Raw genomic sequence first — 22,326 nt, 5'->3', positions numbered from 1 at the left:
GGTGCGATAAAGGATGATATGTTCTCCCAGGGTTTGAGGAGCCTGATCCTGTACATCCTGGGAATTCCCATGCAAGACTGGAAGCACCTGTCCAGTTTTCCCTGCTCTCTGGACATCACGTAGGTGCATCTCGGCGAGTGAGGAAACCCAAGCAGGTGTTCTGGGGTACTTGCAGAGCACGGACAACTCCAGGCTAAATAGCAGCACAAATAGATACCACCATCATGGCTACAATTCATCTGTTTGTTTGGCCTTTTTGCCATCATAATTTAAAAAAAATAAACAAATGAAGTGCCATAACCCACAGGCCACTATCTTTTCTGGAGTACAGGGGCTCTCTCCATTGCTCCTCTTCAGCAATCTTTCATTGTGCATGGAATACTTAAAAGGCTGAACTGGGGCCAAAGAAGAGATAGGTGCAGGCATCAGCATAAGCATGAGCCTCTCTCCCCTCATCCCCTGCACTTACGGACAGTGAGCATTTTACATGAAAGCAGTCATACCCTGGTGGTTAGGACACACTCCAGAGAGGTAGATATGCCAGCAGAGGAGAGACTTACACTCTGAGATCCCATTTCCTGAGGGAGTTACCCAGCCACTAAAGTGAAGCTGGCATGATCACCTCCAGCAGTATTTTGAAGGAAAGGAATAGCCACCACTACACTGTATGGGGAATCCAAAAGGGTAGAGGTAGCCTACTCCACTGAGCCCCCGCAGGCAAAACAGCTGGAGTACCTAAGCCTAAACTAGTAACAAGTCTGAAGGAAAACTGCTCAGTACTGTCAATGTTCTGACATGTCTAGAAGCCAAATTTTAGATGCTCAGGGAATTTTAGTGTTGATAGATGCTTACTTACAAGGCAAGTAGTGCCTAAGCAGACATTTTAAGATACCTGAACTAGTTATCTTGTCCAAAATTTACCGCCCAAGTCCTGCTTTAAAGTACCAGAAAGTCTTTTTGCCTTCAAGTCACATGTTCATAAAAGCATGTGTTCAGCACATTACAGAAGTAGCTCAGCACTCAACCAGGAGGCACTTCAACCCATAGAGCGCATAAAAGAGACACCATTTGCATTGAGTAAGCCTCAGTTTTACTTGATTTTCTATACACTCTTATTTCCATGTTTGTGCATTTTATGCATAAAACTTACATCACGTGGCCAGTTACAATTTATATTGGACACCGCATTTTTGCACATAGTTCTAGATTACATTTGCAGTCAATTCTATGAACAATAAATATAGAAAATTAAAAATGGATTGTTCTCTTTAAAAAAAGTTTCTCTACATTTGCCCAGATGGAAGGTTTGTTGTTTACAAAAATGCCACACCAACTCACACTACTTTGGTAAACAGTGGACCACACTGGCCAAATAAAAGTTGTAGAGCCAAAAGAGAAAGACCAGAATTAGCAGCACCACTTGCCATGGTAAATTTATATAATTTACTAAGGATCTAGAATGCAAAAACAATCAAGGGAAAAGAAAGGAACTACTTTAAGCAATTGATGAACTCCAACCAGAAGCATTTCAGCTAATTTCTTACTGGTGTGATCCATTCACTTGTGGAACATGTGCTAAAAGTCTTGCCATGGAAGTGGTAAGAACCATATTGTGCAAGTCGTAAAACTGCACTGAAAGAGGGACTAGAAAACAGATCAGTAACAGTGTGTCGACATCCAACGGATGAGTTTCTCCAACATCCATGACATAAACGTGTAACCAGTACTGGGGAAATACCTGGTACAAAGAGGACATTACACATTAATTTGAAGAATGAAAATGTGGACAGAAGTGAGGTCAAGAGTGTAAAAACAGATGTTTTCTGAAAACATAGAGAATGAGGTAGCTGGCCTAAAAGAACACAAATGAGTGCAGGTAAGAATGGCATGGCATGTGAGAGTGCGCAGTAAAAAGCCATTGTCTGAATGGGTTAAAGTTCAAGTCATATTTGATCTATGTGTTATGTGGCATTTTCAAGACATACACAGCGGGTAAAACAAAAAAACAATACAGACCCCAAAACCTCAAAGCAACTTCTAGACAACATTAAAAAGCTGAAGGTGCAGAAATGTGCTATCAAGCTCTATGCTTTATTGAGCCTAGTATATTTCTACTTTAGCTGCCAGGACGAGAAAGAAAATGGGGAAGAAAGACAGACTACTGGGGAAAAGGGAATAACTGGCAAACAAAAAAAGGATGGCCACTAAGGGGCTATTTAAAATCCTTTGTGGACTAAATAAATCAGAGAAATTAAAAATCAAAACAATTTACAGTATCCAGTCACCTCATCCAAGCCCTTGTCAATGCAGGATTAGTCCCAGTATCTGTTTTAACCATACATTTCTCAACAAGTGGGAGTCCTATCACCACACAGAACTGTTAAATAATATATAGGATCAATCCCACATGCTTTAGCTTGCCTAAGGCAATTTGTTGGTTATATGCCTGGAAGATCCAAGATGAAATACCCCGTTAGGAGCAATAAGTGCAACCACTACTTAAAACTAATTCTGGAATTTATATTTGTTATATCAAATTATTAAGTGCATAGCCAAAGTTAATGGTATACCACAAGTCATCAGCAAACACGTATAAACTTGCACAATGCCAAGCATCCTCAAAAACCCATGGACTTCAGGAAGAATAGAAGGTGACAGGCACCTTTTTGCATTGACCCTAGCCAACTATGGAGGAGGAAGGAGAAAGGGTGGCCAAAGTGATTTTGGTGCTGCGTACTGGCCAAAATTCACTTTCCATCATGAATAATCAATTCCTTGTAAACAGTTCCAGTTCAAGGTAGAGCCTCAAAGCAATACCCATTGACCTCCTATTTCTAATCCACTCAGGACAGATATACATGCTATATGTAGCACAAGGTTTTGACTAATGTTGTTGCACAGGTAAACAAACTCTGGCTCAGTCTCAGCATAGAGGCCAAAGCTTCTACTGGTATCTACAACAGGAGTCCAGAAAAGAAGACCTTTGGAATGCAAAAAGGAGGAGCTCAATTTCCAATTAAGGCAAGGTGATTTACTGTGAAATGGAGTTTAAATTTTACTGGGTTGAAAAACACAAGAAAGCGATCATTCCAAAGATCCTGACCTTACCTATTTTATCAATAGGATACAGTCAACATGGACAAAATGCAAACAGTTGTCCAAGAAAAAGGATAGTGTGAAGTAGACCATTTCCATTGTTTCCAAGCTAAACTTCATGTGATTGTGTTCAAAAGTGGTTAATTCACAAAGGAGATTTAGTAAATAACATAATGCTGGCATATTTCAATAAAAATAGTGTTTCAACTTCCCTTATTACAAAATGGCTAAGAATCGACAGAAAGACCCTGCCCAATTCATTCATAAATTTCAAGGCACTGTCCTTGGCACATGCCAGATGCCAGAATAGGCAATTCCATTACTTATGGTGCAAAAAGCAGCAAGCATAGTGGTTACAAATTTTGCATTTTAAAGTGCACAGTCATTTTAACATTCTCCTTCTTAAAAAAAAAAAAAAAAAAAATTCTGTTCAGTCTCTCCCAATCCTGACAGTTTATAAAAATAACAGTTGCATATTCCAATAAAATGTCAATTTAAAATCAACTCAAATTAGCAAAATGTAAGTATTAAAAAAAAAAAAATAGAAAAGATACAAGCCTCTAATAAGAAGGGGAAAAAAAAGAAGAGAGAAACAGTCTCCCTGCAGAGTGGTATTAAAAGGTAAAAAGCAAATACCAACCAAAACATTAAACACTGTCCCATAAGTCTTTCAGATACTTCACTACAGAAAATTCATTCAGTTTCTCTTCAGTGACAGTCCTCTAGCTGACCACCTCATCAAAAGAACAGTCTGTGCAAGTTAGTCCTCCCACCAATCTGTCATCTACATAACTGCAGATGTGGATGCTGGTACAGTTTTTCCATCAGCTCTTCCTCTGTAGGTTCTTCCAAAACATCCCTACACAAGAAAAAACAAGTTGTTTGGGGCAGCAAAGGGGACTTTTAAACTTTTTTTTGCAATGCGCAGAGATGCAACACGTGCTCATTTGAAGGCCGAAGCAAAGAATTAAAGTTACAATAGGTTGATGCTCCCTAATGATGCATCCAGTTGCAAATGATCCATCCTTCTACAGATGTGTCATGGAAACCAGCAGCTGTTTTCCCATAAGAAACAGGGAAGCAATTTCCTGCACACAGTACAGCATAACTGAGGTCAATAGATTTATTTTCCTTAAAAAGTTTCTAAAATGAGAACATTCTCCCAAAGCTGCTATTGCATATTCAATATGCACCAGAAGTCCTACTTGTGCAAGATGATCTCAACTTGCCACCCACAGTTTCGTACAAAGCAAGAATATGAATTCGTTTTGCCATTCCCAATCAAAGTAATCCATCTCAAGCATCTCTCCTCCCAGCATCACACAAGCAGGAGGTGCCTAAAAGTCAGGTTATGCCAGGTGAAGGGAGGCATACCTACAGTAGTTTTAGAACTGTTTCAAACAAACAGCTGAAAGATCATAATTATGTTTGAAGCACCCCTTTCACCCTGTTTGCATCTGAAGCACTGCCTTTAAAAAATAAGTCACCATCTAGAAAGGCAGGCCCCTTGTTAATGGACCAAATACAACTCACCTGAACATTAACTCCATGGTCACCTGGTATTCAATTTCTGAGAGAGACTGCTGCTGACAGCGACGGTCCCACTTGTGAATAAAGTTCTGGAATTTGACCAAGCCAGACCAAGGGAAGTAAAAAGCAAAATTTAGTCACTTCAGAATTTTGAGGTTTATTATACCACAAACAATTCTGTATGTATAAAACAAAGTCAGTTCGAAACAAGAAATGTACTTGCTGTCAAATCTTCATCACGATTTCTCAGGCAGAAATCAAATGATGGAGGCAAATGCAGAGTTTACAAGTACAGAAAGGGTAGTGTAACACTGTATTTACGCAAATCCAAGAAAAGGTTGTTAACATGAGGAAAAAAGCCTCTTGTCTTGAATTCAAGCAAAAAGTGGCTGTGACTGAAGCACTGTCCTAAGGTAGGGGTCAGAGCCACAACTGCTGCCTGCTGCCCCATCGCCTCTTCCCAGTGTCATTTCCCCCTAGGTCCCCCACCTGCAACCCCTACCCAGTGCCTGGTCCCATCACATCACCCCACCACTTACCCTCCAGCAGGGCTCCCTTTCTGTTCCAGCTGGAGGCATGGAGTATGTGGTTGTTCTAGCCTCAGCCAGACCAGGTAGCAGCAGCAGTGGCAGCAGCTCCAGCCAGATTCTGGCTCTGGGGCCCAGCTGAAGCTGTGGCTGCCACAACAGAGGCTGCATGGCCAGGATGGGGCTGGAACAACCACATGCTCTGTGCCCTGGGCTGGAGAGGGGCAAGAGCTATGCCAGAGTAGGAGCTGGACAGGTAGGTGTTGGTAGAGTTGGGGACAGGGCAAGTAGCAGAGGCACAGACACCATAAAGCAGGGCAGATGCTACAGTGCACAGGCACTGGCAGGGGGAGGAAGGAAGGGGAGCAAGGGGCAAGAGTGAAGCTGCTAGACCTACTGCCTGCCCATCACCACTGCTTTCCCTGCTACAGCAGTCAGGGGAGGGAAGGAAACAACCAATTAGAGATGACCCCTCACCCTCACCCCCCCCTCCCCCCAGTAACTACATTCTATGCATGGATGATAACCAATTTAGTCTTCTACTGGTAGAATCTAATTACTGGGATGGGGGAGGGCAGGTGTCTTAAATTCAGAGTCACTTCTGCACTTTTATGACCATGTTAAATTTACATGGTGAATTTACTGTACCCTAGCTGCAACACCACATATTAAGAAGATCATGCTGCTCAAAGCAGACTTTCTTCTAAATTGGAAACAGCATAGCCAGAGATGTAGCATGGGGAAAACGCACCCTGGGCAGCCACCTCTCACCTTCTCCTCCACCCCTTTTTTTCCTACCACCTTGAGTGCAGGCACACTAACCAGAGGGAGCAGAGCCAGGCAGTCTAATGGAGGTGCAAGGCATTCTGGGAATCTAAATGGGCAATGGAGCTTGTAACTGCCAAAATACATTTTTACCCTACTTTCTCTTTTGTTGCCCTAAAGCCCACATCCAGAGGGCTGGATTAAAAAAACAGTGAATTCAACAGCAAAAAATTAGGGGTCGGCTTCTCCCCTAGCACTAGGAAACTACTGCTGCTCTATAAAACTACAATTCTTAGGGTGTCTCATGCTCTCTGACCATGTTCCCTGTGCCAGCAACAAGCAGAGGCAGCCAGCAGTGAGGCACTTAAGACAAGTAGCCTCAGGATGAAATGCCTTCCACCTCCACTTTCCTTCTGGTGCCCCCTTCCCCGAGGTGGTGCCTGATGCACATGTCCCACTTATCCCCCACCTCCATTATACAGCTAACAGTGCTGTGGGCAAGCTAACTGGCCCCTTGATCAGCCATATCCAGTGTCCTATATGGACATAACTCCAATTTCCACTTCAGCAAGCAATCCAAACAGAACATAGCATAGCTAACAAGCATAGCAAGTATACTGTGCACACCTGGTCTAAAGCAGGGATATTAAACTCATTGGTCCCTATGGACCAGAAGAGGAACCCAGAGACAAAGCCCAGGGCAGACCAGCCCCAGATCAGCCCTGTGCAGCATGTGCCAGACTTCCTTGCACACCACGAGCAAGGGTGTGCAACAGGGCTGGGGGCCAGTGCATGTGGTGGGCAAGTCCAAGACCTGTAGGAAGCACTGAGAGCTAGATGATAGGGCTCCACAGGCCACATGCTTGAAAACCCTCATCCAGAGCACCTTTGTCAGCTGACCTAAAAAGCAATTACCTGATTTAATTAAAACATCAAAAATCACTTCTGAAGGAGGTCATTAACATTTTTGCATGGCAGATGGGGATAAGTAACTTTATTATTACACAGTAAGAAAGTGTGGTGGAGCTGCGGGGGGCATCAAGGGAAGAGGAAATCAAAGCCAGGAACCCTGAAGTCCCTTTCAACTTAACCACTTCACAAACCTCTTCCTCAGGTTATAAATCATAGTCATGGAAACTTAGGCTTGGAAGAAACCTCACGAGGTCATCTAGTCCAACCCCCTTCTCAAAGCAGGACCATCCCCAACTAGATCATTCCAGCCAAGTCTTTGTCTAGCTGGGTCTTAAAACCCTCCAAGGATGGAGATTCCACAATCTCTCTGGGTAACCTGTTCCAGTGCTTTACTACCCTCCTAGTAAAAAAGTTCTTCCTAATATCTAACCTAAAATTCCCTTGCTGCAACTTTAGACTATTGCTACTTGTTCTGTCACCTACCACCACTGAGAACAATCTAGCTCCATCCACTGTGTAGCCACCCTTCAGGTAGTTGAAGGCTGCTATTAAATCTCCCCTCAGTCTTATTTTCTCCAGACTAAGTAGGATCAGTTCCCCCAACCTGCCCTCACAAGTCATGTGCTCCAGCCTCCTAACCATTTTCCCTGAACCTCTGCTGGACCCTCTCCAATCTGTCCACATCCTTTCTGTATGGGAGGGTCTAAAACTGGACACAGTACTCCAGACATGGCCTCACCAGTGCTGAAGAGGGGAATAATCACTTCCCTCGATCAGCTGGCAACACTTCTACTAATGCAGCCTGGTATGCTGTTAACCTTTTCTGCAACAAGAGCCCACTGTTGGCTCATAATCAGCTCACTGAAGAGTTCCCTGCTAAGCCAAACTGGTCTTCTACCATACTTGCTAGTCTTCCTGAGCATCAGGATGGTTCATTCCTTCACCCTCAGTAAGGTTTCTTTAAGGTACAACCCCTTCTCCTGGACTAATTGTTCCCGCCAGACTGGCATCCTAGGGGATCCTGTCCATCATTTCCCTGAGAAAGTCAAAAAGTCTGCTTTCCTGAAGTCCAGGGTCCTTACTCTGCTGCTCTCCTTCCTTCCTTTCTTTCCCCAAGATCCTGAACCCAATCAACCCAGGGTCACTGCTGCCCAAGCTGTTGTCCACTTCTACATTGCCCAACAATTCTTCCTGGTTTGTTAGCAGAAGATCAAAACGAGCACAGCCCCTAGTTGGCCTCTAACATTCATATAACTTCCTCATAACTATCACTCTCACCTAGACTGTTTTTCCTCCTAAAAAGCAATCCCTTTGACATACTTTAAGAAGTGAATATGTTACAATTGCCTTGGTTTGATTTTTGCTTGGATATACACTGACAACACAAGATCTGCAAAGGTAGACAGCTGAAACAAAAACAAAGAGCCCTCTGCCACAAAATCCCATGTCAAAGCCATAATACTAAACTAAAGCTCCAACCTTGAAGGAAAGCACTCAATAGATTTGTCTACAGGACTGGCTTCCAAGGTTAAGCCATCCTCCAGTGTGCCTACACATAAGGTCAGATGTGGTGCCTACCATCCAAAGTCTAATTTTGCAAATATTTAGGCTTCCAGAAAGGACACAGAAGCTAGTTGTTGGCAGAGATGCAGATTTGTCATGGCAATATGTATACGCATTTCTTTCAGCAACACCTTTTAAAGTTATTGGTCATATTCTGAGGGCAACCTATCCAAAAACCAGTCCAGCCAGCCTGGTGTGGACCTGAAAACATTTACAAGAATAATATCACAGTAAGTAGAAGAACTTTGAATTGAATAAACATCTTGCAAAGCTCTCTGCAAATTGAAAATATAAGCCACACTTGATTTGGGCAGGCAATTAAGATTAAACAGATGCAATAGTGCCCTCATCACCATGGTGAGGGCAGAGCAGGGTAAAACTCACCTACTTTCACCAAGAGTATGCTGGGGTCTCTAAGGCTCTAGACAAAACATCCAGAACCATGGCAAAGGAATCCACCCCATACAACAAATGCATACTCCAGCCTACAACAGTTGAATTGTGCCACGGGCCATTCGTGTACATGTATATGAACAGTTTGAACCCATTTGTGTTTCATGATAATAATTACCACTTTTCCTCCTTGGTGTTGTCCCTCAGCCTATAATAAGTTAGTGTAAATTTAATTATCATCTACAGACCCAACTAACTGCTAGATCCTCCTAAATCTGAATACATCTTGGATTTATTTATCAGTAGTGACTCAACTTCCCATAAGGTCTAAACTCCACTTCCAATAGATTTACAAAAGGATCCTCATATCCTTCATGAATGCGCAACTAAATAGAAATCTTTGCTTACCTCCAAAAGTAAGGCTACAAACAGATTGACCCAGATGACAGAAGAAATTAGCCACCAGGCTACAAAATACAGCTTTGACCAACTGGAAAAGAAGAATATTAAAAGAGAGAAAAGTAAAGAGCTGTTGTTAGTTTCATAACGTACTCCATCCGGGGCTGAGACTGAAAAATGAATCTGAGGAATGTAAATCATGTTTTTCACACAAAAAGGTAGGTAGTGTTTTCATAAATCAAAAAAAATAAAGTCTGCAACAAGTCAATTATCAGACTTTCATCTAGTCAGCAGAGTTAAATATACTGTTCCTCATCAGAACCCTTCCTCCCATGTTCAGGACACACATATGCAATTTTAGTGGCTGGCTTCTCAAAAAAGGGGTAAAATCTTGGGTCTTTCAACAATAGCAAGACCCCCCTGGTGCAGCTCATTGCATCTAAATCAAGAGAAAGACCAAAAGGACTTCAGACAAAAAATGCTTATCCACAGACTATGCAGAATTGACACAGTACAGTGATCTACCCCAATTTGTCATATTTGGCCCTGATGGACCCTAGGTAGGAGAGAGAAGCCTTTCCGAATCTATTGTGTAATCATTACCATCTTGGCGCATCAACTACTATTTCCAAATTGTTGTTAAGTGCGATGAAAAGTTTTGTACTATATACTGGGAACTGGACTGCAACTATCATTTTACACTTAGCTTGACAGCTTTTTGGCTTGTAAGTTTCAATTACAGATTTGAGGGGGAATGTCATATCATTAGGCAGGAGATTCACCTATCCCTATGGCCAGAAGGCAGGATGTGTGATACAAATTTCTGCCTGTTTACTTTGAATATACATACATACCAAGAAGGACATATGATAATACTGAATGGAAAAATTCTTTGGATGTTAATATTACTACTTACGGACTTGAGTATCTTGAAAATGCATCCAGAAAAACTTGCCAATTATTCACCACCATCACATCCCAGAGAGTCACCAGTGCAGCCTAAGGAGCAAAAGTTAAAACAAATGAGTGGCTATAGCACTTATTTGCCATTTTTAGAAAAGAAAGCCTGTTTCCCAAACATCTGGACTCACAGCAAAGTCATCAAAGTTGTTTGGCCAATATTCCAACTGCTCATAGGTCCCACACTGCAGAGTGTTGTTACCAGATGTTATATTGACGACACTACAAGGAAATTACAGAGCAATTTTAATGTAGCTTCCTGCACTTCGTTCCATAGTTACTATATTTTAATCAAGTAAAGTACCTTCAAACAGGCAAAAGAAAGCACTAGGAAGAAAGAACATAGGAGCTTGAAGTTTCAAAATTGAAATTTCCTGGAGTCTCAATGGAATGATAGGAAATTAGAAGAAGAACAACTGGCAGGAAAAATGTTTGCAGAATTTAAGAGACTACTTAGAATGGAGAGAAAGAATTTAAAAATAAGGAGGGAAAAATACAAGACGCTCAGAAGCATGTACTCTTCCACTACAAATGAAGTGTATCTGTTATTATCATAAGAAACAAAAAAAAAAAACAACCAAGAAAGGACACCAACGTAAGAGTGGGTGTAGGAGTGACGTTGAAGCTATGACTGTCCTGGAAATATGAGGAAATTATATTTTGGGGCGTATGTGTCTTTTGCTAGACCAACCATAAGGTTGGGAGGGAGATGCACAACGCAGTTTCAAAAAAAGACAAGGGGGCCTTTGCAAATAGAGCATGTTTAAAATAAAGCCTTACCTGATATTACCCATAGGAACAATAGCACCTTTAAACAGCGCTATTCCAATTAGAGCAAATGCATAGTAAACCACCTAGAAACCAATACACATTACAGTTAGTCAAAAACTAAAAAAAAAAGATAATAAAACATAATAAGATAGCATCCTCAGAAATCATTCAACATTAATAAGAGAGATACTGTCAACTTAAAATTTATGTCTGTATCAAAAGGTTAGGAAAAATAGTTTAAACAATGTGATAGGTTATTAAAAGAGTGGGACGAGAAGGGTGACTTTTATAAGCTCACTTACGTTACACTCTGTGCTGTTTAGATTTTTTAAGAGAGAGAGAGAGAGAGAGAGAGAGAGAGAGAGAGAGAGAGAGAGATTTTCAGCTGGGAACTGTTAACATTTTCCTTTATGATCAGTTTTACTTTTCTGTTTCTCAGTATTCTGGTATGTAAACTACAGAACACTGGACAAGAGCTTAAAAACTGGGTAAAAATTCTACTGGAATTCTTAAAAAGTTGTGGGAAGATTTCTATTAGCTTCAGACTTTGTAGAAGCTTTTTCTTCATAAAGCCTAAATTGTGGTCAAATCTGAGCCTATGTTTTGTATTTAAATCAACAACATTTGTAAAAGCCCAAATATAAATGAAGCTAAAGGTAAAATCTGTAAAAGCACGTTAAGGCAATGCCTGCACCACTAGTTAAGGTTAATCTTATAGTCATCCTCAAGCCTATGCCTGACTATAAATTTCATAGTAAACCACTAAGTTTAACTCCAGCAACAGTCTGCACCAAGAGAAGCTCCAAGCATGAGGGCAACTCAACTGTCTCTGACCTTTAAGGCATCCCTTTCCATAGTGTCTGTAACTCACCCACATGTTGCATGCCTTCAGGACAGGAAGTTTACCTGCAGTAATACCACATTTCTAACTTCAGGCTTCCCTGAATTTCCCCAGCCCCATTCTACTGCCCAGAAGAAAGAAAAACAGTCTAGACTGATTCTTAAAAGGACCCTGTTTTGCATATTGCAAAGGAACCTTAGACATTTTGTGAATGCAGCACTCAAGAAACAAGCAAGCATTGCAATGCAAATAGCTTTGACAAGAACTAAAATAAAATACATATGGAGAAATGGCAATTGGAATGGATTGGACTGGTTGTTGATGACCGAGGGCAACACTAAAATGTGAGCATAGCCATGGTCCAAAAAAGTCACCTGGGAGATGAGTCATAATCAAAAGGATTTAGGGATCTAAACCCTTCAAGTGCTTAGGGGCTTTTGCCAGTTTTAGTCCCCCCCAAAAAATCAGAGATTTGTTTTTAAAACAATCTCCACAGATCTGTCAATGCATAAAAAAAATCCTAATTCACACTAAAGAAAGCTTCACTTATTACCAGGAAGCACTGAAACAAAGCAACGGAGGTGTCAGGATTAGTTTCCATTCACATCTTTTTCTATTATTAACAAAGGGTGCCAAGAAAGAATATTATCATCTGTACTACAGGCTTTTATATTGGTTAAATCAAGTGATGCTGCTGTTCCACAGCCTGCCAGCAGATGGGGCATGTATCTTATTATTAACAAGAACCAACATTATTCCTATATGTAAACTAAGTCTAAAATACAAGACAGACACAGGAGAAACTGTCCTATCATTAATTAACATGACTTTAGTAGTGTGTGGCAGATACTGGGGAAAGAAGGCATTTCAAGTCAGCTGTTAAGACAAGGCCTCATCATGCTAAGAGCTCAAACTGAAATAATTTCAAATTAACAAGAGTAGAAGCTAGACCCCACCTCAAAAGGTCACATCCTTAAAACTAAGCTCCTTGGGGCAGACATTAATTTCACAACTGGTGCTACATTGGTATTTTTAATGCCAGGATGTGGATAAAGAATACCAAACCATACACCACAGCTGCAACATTTTAAATACAGACAGAATAAAGGATTCCTCTTCAGATCTCAGGTTGTGGGTCCCAATACTAATGCCGGGAGACAAAAAACATCCATTCCTAGAGCTAAGCTTAGGCTAGGTCTGCACTATGGACTTCTGCCAACTTACCTATGCTGGTCAGGGGTAAACTCCTTGACCAACAAAAACATACAAGCAGAAGTGTCCAGGGTAGATGACAGCACTTTTACCAACCTGGCTTATTTCCCCTCATGCAAGGGCACATTACTGGTGCAAACAAAGATTTGGTGGCACTGCAGAATCTGCACTAGGAATACTTAAGTATGACACGTAACAATACATACTCCTTGTGCTGACAAGGCCTTCGGGCAGGCCATATCACTGGAAACTTGCAAACAGAGGAGCATTTTCAGGGAAACCGCAGAGATAGGGCTTGAAAGTATAACTAGACAGCTTTCGTTATCTACCTTCCCATACGTTGGAGATCAACACATTTTATTGCTGTTGTTAGATATCCTAACAGTACAGTTGCATAACAGTTTGAAATGGTGTTTTATAGCAAATTAGCAATTATTTCACCCTCAGGATTTAATATATTCAGGTCTTTTCAGTCTAAAAGGCCTGCTTAATTAACAAGTGCACCCCTAAAGTACTTATGATTAAATTTCTCAGTTCTAATACAAGAAGATATTAAATTATACTGTACAATAATGGTACATATGTTAACTTCATCAAAAAATTTAAAAGCCTCCTTCAAGTAGGACTGACAATAACAGTATTGCCCAGTAACTAGGGGCATACATTTGAACGAGGATCAAGGTAAATACATTTGTACTTTGTACTACTACTTTTCTGACCAAACTTAATACAGCAGATTCCTGAACAGGATTTGTGGGCAATACCATAGCGTAAGTTACATTTAAGACAAACTAAAAGGTTTAAAAATCAGGAAGTGGTAAAATTAAGACTTCCTGTACAGACTTCAAGCCACCTTCTGCATACACACTATGAGTTTTTTAAATGCATCTCCATCCAGTATTTTTATTTGGGGATGTGCTTCCATCCATCAGGTGTATATCCTCAACAGGCTATCAAACTTCAAATCCTTATTCTGAACCATGGTGGGGAATGGTTGAAAGCAGCTGAACTGTTCAGCTAAAACTTTATGACGGAATAAAAAAAGACAGCATAAGGAAGGGAACGGAAAATCTCAGCTCCAGAAGGTTGAAGTCCTTGAGTCAACATTATGATCAAGTGAAACAGAATTTTGTAAGTGGAAAGCACCAGGCAAAACTAACTATAAGCATTGCTACTAATTCCAGCTCTAATGAACTAGCTCAGGGGCAGGCAAAATATGGCCCGCGGGCTGCATTCGGTCCGATAGGCCATTCTATCCAGCCCACAGGGTGCCTAAGAAGTTTCCAAAATGTATATTTATCTCCTCCCAGCTGCCTGTCAAGGATGACAGGAGGCAGGAGCAGAAGGACCCAGGGGGAGCCTGCAGGAGTCAGGAGAAAGGCCAGCCTGGCTCCGCACCCCCACCCAGAAGCCCGTCTATAGCAGCTTTTCCTGCACATGTCTGCTCCATCACCATGTGGCCTCCAGCTGCATTGCTGGATGGAGGAAGCACAGGGCCGCGCCAGTATCCCAGGGCCAGGAGTGGGAGGCAGAGACAGAGAGAGAGCATGGTGAGCAAAGCACAGTGTGCACGCAATGAGGGAGGGAGAGCATGAGTGTGTTCATAGGGTAAGTCCCACAAACATCCCGCACCATACACGTGCAACCACACCCACCTTGTACTGCCATGCACACAGACCCACCCCCACACCCACACAAACCCCATACCCATGCACACATCCACACACCCACATGCTCCCTCACCCCACACCCACACCTATCCAATCCCAACAACCCCCCCCAACACATCCACACCCTCATCCACATAACATCACACCCCCATCTCCTCCACAGGATACAAGAGTAAGACTTCATTTTAAGCTATTGTGTGATCACCTCTATGTATACTACACAAACAAATGTAAATCAGGACAAAAATACTTTTTGAAATCAAATTAACGAAATGCTGTAGACGTTTGATTTTTAGAATATAATTTGGTATTTTTCTGATTCCAACATGGCAAAACCCCTTGCTGAAAGGAGTACTTCCAGGGGCGAGGGGAGGGACTTCTGGTGGCAAAAGTCAGGCGTTAGGGGGTGGGGATTCCAGTCACAAGATGGTGGCCAGGGGGTGGGGCACCTGTCAAGGGGCAGGGCTACCCATGCGGCCCTTGACAGCTTGCCAAAACTCGGTAAGCAGCCCTCCACCCAAAATAATTGCCTGCCCCTGAACTAGCTGGTCAAGGCTGGGAAAGGCTTGTACTATGAGGGGACAGGGTGAACATTAATCATTTCAAAAGAGAAAAGAAACTGATCATGTTCCTTTTATAGTCGTGATGTGCAGGCTGTGGGTGCATTTTTTTTCCCGCACAATCAAACTTTGAAAATGTACCCCAAATCATGCTATAGAGTGAGACTACCAGTCTTGAACTGCAACATACCAACAGGATCCCTGCAAATGCTCTTAAGTTCTTCACCAGATCCAGCAACGTACTGATAACTAAAGCCATGAACTGAAACAAAACAGAATTCTCATTAACATATATCATATATTTAAGTCCCAGTAACTACTATAACCAACTGATATAAACATGATAGCAAGCTAAAAAAACAAAATAGTTAGATACCTTGAACCTCAATAGCACCTTTTCATGTCATGGATCTCATTGTGCTGTATATAATTAATGAATAAAGCCTTACCCACTCTCTAAAGTGGATGTCAAAATTACAAATGAGGAAACTGAGGAACTGACATGCCTTACTCAAAGTCAGATCACAACAGTAGATGAGCCAGGAATACAACCCAATTATTGACTCTTGATCCTGTGTTTGAACCTGACCACACTCCCTCAATTTCCCATTGGTACTTAACCCTGACCATGTGACCTCTGCATGACATCAAGACATCTATGTTTTATTAAACACAAAGTAGACTCCACAGCTGTTGTCATGCAAAGACCCCAGGGACCTCCAATATAGGCAGCCAGAGAGGCCTCACCTAAATCTGAATGGGGTTAAGTCTCTTAGAATTAACCACGCCTGCTTTCTTTCCAGGTGCAGTCTCCAGTCTGATGCTCACTGAGAACCCTATAGGAGCCAGACATGCAGAAAGCTAGGCTACATTGTTCCTTGGCTGACCTGTTAGTTAAGCAAACCCCTCACCACTATGCAGAGCTCCATACTCTCCAGGTGCAATTGCAGTGCTGGCTAATTTTGCTTGTGTGTTGCTTATCTGTTAGCTAGCCTCTGTTGCCCAGGACAAGACTTTCAACTGATCCACAATCTTAGACAATTAAAAGGACTTCACTTTCAGCAATGTTGTGTTAGTTTTAATGATTAATTCAGGAATCACTCAAGATAGACAAGCAATACTGGTGGATTTAAAGGAAATATTTCCAAGCACACAACCAATTCTTTGCATCTGTGTTAACACGTGGCTCATGGTTTAAATCAAAAGTAAGCCTGGGCATTAGAATTTAGAGTACTCAAGTAATTTGAGTTACAGAGTAATGTACCAGCATTTTCCTTGTGTTCATCCAGGTTCAGCCTGGATCTAGCCCACAAGTGAAAGCTGCTGACTCATTCAAAGTAGATGCACAACAAACTTTTGGCAATATTGGTTGAGGAAACCAGTAAAGCACCTTAAAACTATTAGAATTCCTCATTTGCAATGTAGTCCCATTCATCCATTTCAGTCAGGGGAAAAGTGTAAGGAAAAAATAAGATTTTAAGGGTTTTGAAGACTTTCTATTAACATAAGCATGTTATTGCAACTCTGCCTGTGTAAACCCTGCTACAGCTCATAACACAATTGGTTAGGGCAGCGCTAGATGCAAGAATCTAGAAGGGAGGGGAAAGGGGAAAACTTGGGTGGGATTATTTGCTTGCTGTAACCCAAAAATGTCCTCCCTTCTCTGTAAACTCTGGAAACACTATGAAATTGGCCCCGTGCATCTAGATGTGCATACAACACAATTTGAGAGCTGGGTCAACTGCAGTGACACTATCCAAGCTTCCATGCTGCATGGCCACAGCTGAAGGAAAAGAAAAAACCAAAAAAAGAGGTGTTACCTAAAACAGACAGAGCCAGGAATTTGTGGATTATAAATCCAATTCATATACACCTAGTTTGCAAACAACTACATACCACTTTGAGAAACCTATGATGATTTATAAGTTTGATTAGTTCAGAATTATGGAACTAGGAGGTGAGGAAGGGGAAAGCAAGACATAAGCACCTTCATATTAGGTATAATCCGCAGGAATCTGAACACAATTAACATATTCACCAGCCGCACCATATCCCACAGAGACAGCAAGCCCATCATTTCAGGTCTCCTGAGAAAGATGAATCATGTAAAAAGTTAGAGAGCTAGAAAGTTCTAACAGACACAGCTAATTACAAAGTTAGTCATATTTTTTCAGCCCTTTTGGATTAATCATTTTTAGGACAAGGAAATTTTATAGCCTCATATATACTTGCTATATAAACAATAAGTGCTGTTATGGATGAGACTCTACCTTTCAGGAATCTCAGCCACTGGAGATACTAATGACCAATGTGATAGAATATTTATTTATTAGTTGTAATCAAGAAGTGATGGCAAATCTAAAGTATGCAATCCAGGTGTTTATTTGTGAATCAACTGCCTGGTCAACTATGCTGTTTTCTGCAAAGCCAGCCAAATTCCAAGGAGTCCCTGTTCCTCAGCAGGAGAACAAATATTTTTTGGAATCCTCCAGCCAGAGCTGAAAGAGTTGCTGGTCTTTTGAGTCCTGAACTCAACTGCTGATGTGCAATCACCCATTGCCATAAGGAGCATGCAGCAACTGTGGTGGACCCAGATCCCAAGTCACAAGCAAAGAAACTAGCTTGAGTCATAGCAGTGCATATGATTGCCACTATACTTGCAGGATGCCCTACCCACCTGGACTTTAGAAAGGGATTTCATGAGAGAGCACACAGATTAGACTTTATGGCTGCTTGCAGACATGGGGGGGGGGGAGGTAAAGGGGGAGGGACCCAATGCTTTACTTTCAAGGTGGCACGCTCCCGCACCAAGCCCAGCGCATGCTCAGAAAAGGCAGCACATTAGTTGTACCCGGCTTTCCCAATGTCTGTAGAGATCAGGCACTTTAGTGGGGCTTTTTTGGCTCTTATCTAGTAGCTGATTGAATCAGCTTTAGGTAAAAATGTCAAAAAGCCCCAACTGAAGCATGCAGTCTATACAGATGCTGAGGAGCACTGCTGAAGGTTGACGTAATACACTACCGCTTCCAGTAGAGCACTTTCCCCACCCCCCACATCTGTCAGCACTGTATGATCCTACAAGGTTTTTAAGACTCAGCCCAAACAAAGAACAAATCCAATTATTTTCAAGCTTTCTTCCATTACTGCAGGGATCATCCTTTCTTACCTCATGTTAAAGGATGTCCATATCAGATTAATTACATTTGAAATACAAGCCAAAGTACTACACAGAAATTCCAGAAGCCCATTATATATGGGCCATGCATTGCTAGCTGTTAATACACTAATAATGTTATATTTTGCCACATTTAGTTTGCATAAATCTATGGCCTAGCATGAAGCCTATCATACACCCACCCATGCCTTACAACATGCAGAATTCTGTCTTATTTAAGCAATAAGGTCAGATCTGAACTCAGCACTAGTATAAGTTGGGTTTTAGAGTGGAATAGAGTGGTGTGTGTCTTGCTGAAAAAAGACAACATAAGTAGCAACTGGAAACTCCCTAGTAAATAAGTGAAAATTACTAGGGCTTGATTCATATGGCAAAAATACTCCATCCAAAAGTTTAAAATAAAGTTTTGTAGAAATTACTACCTGGGAAGCACATTGTAGAAAACACACCAAGTGCTCAATCTTGCCTTTGATTATGTCACACCTACAGACACAACAGCTGGCTAACAGAACACACACTGTCAATGCCAAGACATCCAACTGGTTAATTTGAGTATGGACGTACAGTTGACTCACTGTGGAAGCAGTTGGGAATTTCACCATGTATCAGGTGTTCCTGATGCAACAAACTGTTCATGTTCATGCTCTCTTACCCACACAGTAAGTGGAATCTAAACCCATCAGTGAAAGGGGAGTAAGCTACCATGGGTTAGCCTCCACTTATCATAGCATAAGAGAATGCTGCAAAGGATAAGGCCACAGCCTCTACCAGACAGTAACTTATTTGTATGTCTGCTTCTTAAGCTGCAAGCTGTTTTGTCCAATAAATTTTTTTTTTGGTCTCTGAAAAAAACAAACAGCATGCACACACAAGCATTCCTCTACAGTGGATCCCCCAGCTCTAGGCTAGTACCTCTCAATGCTACTCTTATAGAAATAAAAGGCAAAAACAATCACACATTTAAATAAAAGGCAAGAAACAATTGCTTGGCAATATAATTAATTTCAGGGAGGTAATATAAATTACCTTGCTTAAAATTATCTATACCCTGGCAAAAGAGTTTTTTCAACCACCACTTTAAACAGATATACAACCCAAAGGTGTACCAAACTAAACAGGTGTGGGAGGGAGGGTTGCTCATTTGTTTGAATGCACTAAGTTAAAAACCCACAAACAATTAATGTTTTATAAAGCACAAACTATCTTTCCCTTTAACCCAAGGAAGTATTATGGAATAGCTTCAATTCACATAAAGGGGTGAGATGCAAACCCACTCCTTGATTATTCCCCACTCCCCCGCATGCTTTTTTAAAGGAAAGGTAATTACAAAAAAAGGACAGATATTCTCCTCTACTTCAACTTATAGCTACAGCACAAAAGAAAACACATACTTCAAATCTACAGTGAAAAACATAATCAGACACTACAGTAAAGCTAACTGTATAGTCTGTTCTGAAACAGCATAGGATTAGCACCAGTTTACGTTGCGATACAATACATTGAGCTTCAGTTATTTTTTGGAAGTGGACCAAAGAGGAAGCAGCTGCTCTGCTCTGTCACTAGTCTAATTTAGATTTCACGTAACACATAGACACCTGTCTCTCAAACCAACACAATACCTCTTCAGAATTCTGCCATAGGACCTAACTAAACAGTTCTTTCAATTCCCTGCATTGCCTGACCCCTAGTGACTGCAAAAGTGAATTACTGTAGTGTTCTTAGGCAGACAAGGCTCTTTGGGTAAATGTGATACCTTTTATTAGACCAAATAAATAGTTGGAAAAATTGTTCTTTGCAAGCTTTTGGGCACAAATGCCCTTCTTCAGTCATAGGGAGAATCCGTTGGAGACTCTCCCTATGCCTGAAGAAGGGTGTTTGTGCCCAAAAGCTTGCAAAGAACAATTTTTCCAACTATTTAGTTGGTTTAATAAAAGATATCACATTTACCCAAAGAACCTTGTCTGCCTATGTGCTTCAACCAACATGGCTATAACACCCAACCCTGTAGAGTTCTTAGTAGCTTTGGCAAGTTAGGGCAGATAGCTAAGGTGTCAAATGCCCAATGCAGTGGTTCAATATTTTTAGACTTCTGAGGGATGCCTCAAAAATGCCAGGTAAGTTTTCACTTTTTATACCTACAGAAAAATAATACAGCATATTTCTGTTGCCAAGAACTCAGAAAGCCTACATACAGGTCAGCATGTTTTTGACACTATGGATTCCTATGTGAAATCGCTCGATTAATCTTGTGAACTCTGTCTGCACACTTAACAGCATTAACGTTGTGTGGCACCCTTGAAAGTCTCTCAAGCTACATACCCCAGGGTACAACAGCACCCTGGCTGAGAATCACTGGCCTAATGTCTATCCTACCTTAAAAATAAAAACAAATGAAGCTAGTTATACCCAGAGGTTGGGCCATTACCTTATTACCATGGAAATTTTCTATGGAATTCAAGTTCTACTTTGCATATTTACACCAGTTTTGGAGTACTTGTAACTACTCAAAGAACACATACCATCCAGGATGAGGAAATCCATATACAGCAAAAGTCGAGATCTCCAAAACCTTCAGTTGCAAAAGAAAAGAAACATAACTGTACTTTATTTTAATATCAATAATTTGTCTTCAAGCTCCTTGCAAAAGGTCACTATTGAGAGTTCTAAGCCACTAATTTGGCTCGCTACAAAACCATATAATTGTCATTTCTCTGCTATCAGACCTCAGAGTTAATCCTGTCTCACCACTCAAAACCAGCAGTGAAAGTTTCACCTTTTTTATACAGAGTGAAGCTAAGCTAAGCTGCATGCTGAATGTTGTTTGTGTAGGACTTAGTAGCACGCTACATACCAGCTTCAGGACTGTAACACATTTAAAAAAATCCCTAAATTGATGGCATGTGAAGGTCAGAAACAGCAAGTTTTACAAAGTGTAAGGATTTTGCAAATGAACTTTGAGGGTATCATTAAACTACTTTTAGAACATAAACAGAAGGCCCTTACTGTTACTGTAGTAAAAGATCCTTCAGGGCTCTCAGAGCTTTTCAGAGTATTTAAGGGAACTAGGGACCCAAACTATATGGTACTTAAAAATGGTATTTGAGCCCCTTAAAACAAACAAAACAAACCCAGAAAACAAAAACAATCCCACTACCTCATAATTATTTTTGTTCAATAAAGTCTCAGATTCAACACTATCATGTCTGGGCAAAAACTGACATTGCCTTCAATTCCAAAACGGTCTCCCTCCAAAACGAGAGGAAGAAATGCATCCACCTCAGAGCTGGATATTCTGGACTATCACTTGAGTATTAGTATATTAGCAAACTGTTCTAGCTATTGAGGACCGAGAATATTGCTCAAGTTAAGTTTACATGCCAATCAGTAACAACAACAAGCACTTCCACAGAGCTCCTATTTATGGTTCAGCCTTGGTTTAAAATACATATATGAAGAAAAAAAAAGTTTCAGTTTGTAGGTTAGTTTTTCCATACATCCACAGATTATATAAAAATGTCATGCCTTTTGTTTAACTAGATGACATTAACCATAGATCCAGAACACCCTAAAAATTCACATCCAAGAATGGGGTGGAAATTTCCCCATAGACTTACCAGCAGAATGCCAGTCAAAAGGCCATCAAATCTATTGCTTGGATATGATAAATATCTTCTTAATCCCATTGCCATGATTTTTAGTAGCATCTCCAGCAGATAATACAGGATGAAAAAAAAGTTTATAGCCTTGAAAGGGTAAAGAATGAAAAAAGTGTCATTACAATCAAGCTTTGAAGAGCAAAGGCAACCTTATAGAAACACTGATGCAGCTTACCCCCAAGAAGAAGTCATCTCGTTCAGAAGGCTGCTTATCTGCATCTATTACCAAGACCACCTGGAAAAAATAGCAACTTCTAATGAATCAGCAGCTGAACACTGTACCCTTATCAAATCAA

At 41.1% G+C, this 22,326-nt stretch overlaps 1 protein-coding gene across 2 annotated transcripts in view; it reads right to left on the bottom strand.

Moving 5' to 3' along the window:
• Positions 1–1,073: 1,073 nt before the first annotated feature.
• TPCN2 (two pore segment channel 2) overlaps positions 1,074–22,326 on the bottom strand; it is a 65,667-nt gene continuing 44,414 nt past the window's right edge. For both annotated transcript variants that reach the window (XM_019476747.2, XM_059722733.1), the window contains exons 15-25: positions 22,206–22,265; positions 21,989–22,117; positions 20,894–20,943; positions 17,187–17,286; positions 15,390–15,461; positions 10,926–10,999; positions 10,277–10,367; positions 10,102–10,184; positions 9,195–9,276; positions 4,630–4,715; positions 1,074–3,955 (exon numbers count right to left, since the gene is read on the bottom strand). In XM_019476747.2, the coding sequence (XP_019332292.1) occupies positions 3,877–3,955; positions 4,630–4,715; positions 9,195–9,276; positions 10,102–10,184; positions 10,277–10,367; positions 10,926–10,999; positions 15,390–15,461; positions 17,187–17,286; positions 20,894–20,943; positions 21,989–22,117; positions 22,206–22,265 (906 nt within the window). In that variant the 3' untranslated portion in view covers positions 1,074–3,876. The remainder of the gene's footprint in view (positions 3,956–4,629; positions 4,716–9,194; positions 9,277–10,101; positions 10,185–10,276; positions 10,368–10,925; positions 11,000–15,389; positions 15,462–17,186; positions 17,287–20,893; positions 20,944–21,988; positions 22,118–22,205; positions 22,266–22,326) is intronic.

This window comes from Alligator mississippiensis, chromosome 2 (assembly GCF_030867095.1).
Source record: "Alligator mississippiensis isolate rAllMis1 chromosome 2, rAllMis1, whole genome shotgun sequence".
Classification (NCBI taxonomy): domain Eukaryota; kingdom Metazoa; phylum Chordata; order Crocodylia; family Alligatoridae; genus Alligator; species Alligator mississippiensis.
The sequence above is the reverse complement of the archived record's forward strand: the minus strand, read 5'-3'. Positions and strand labels throughout refer to the sequence as shown.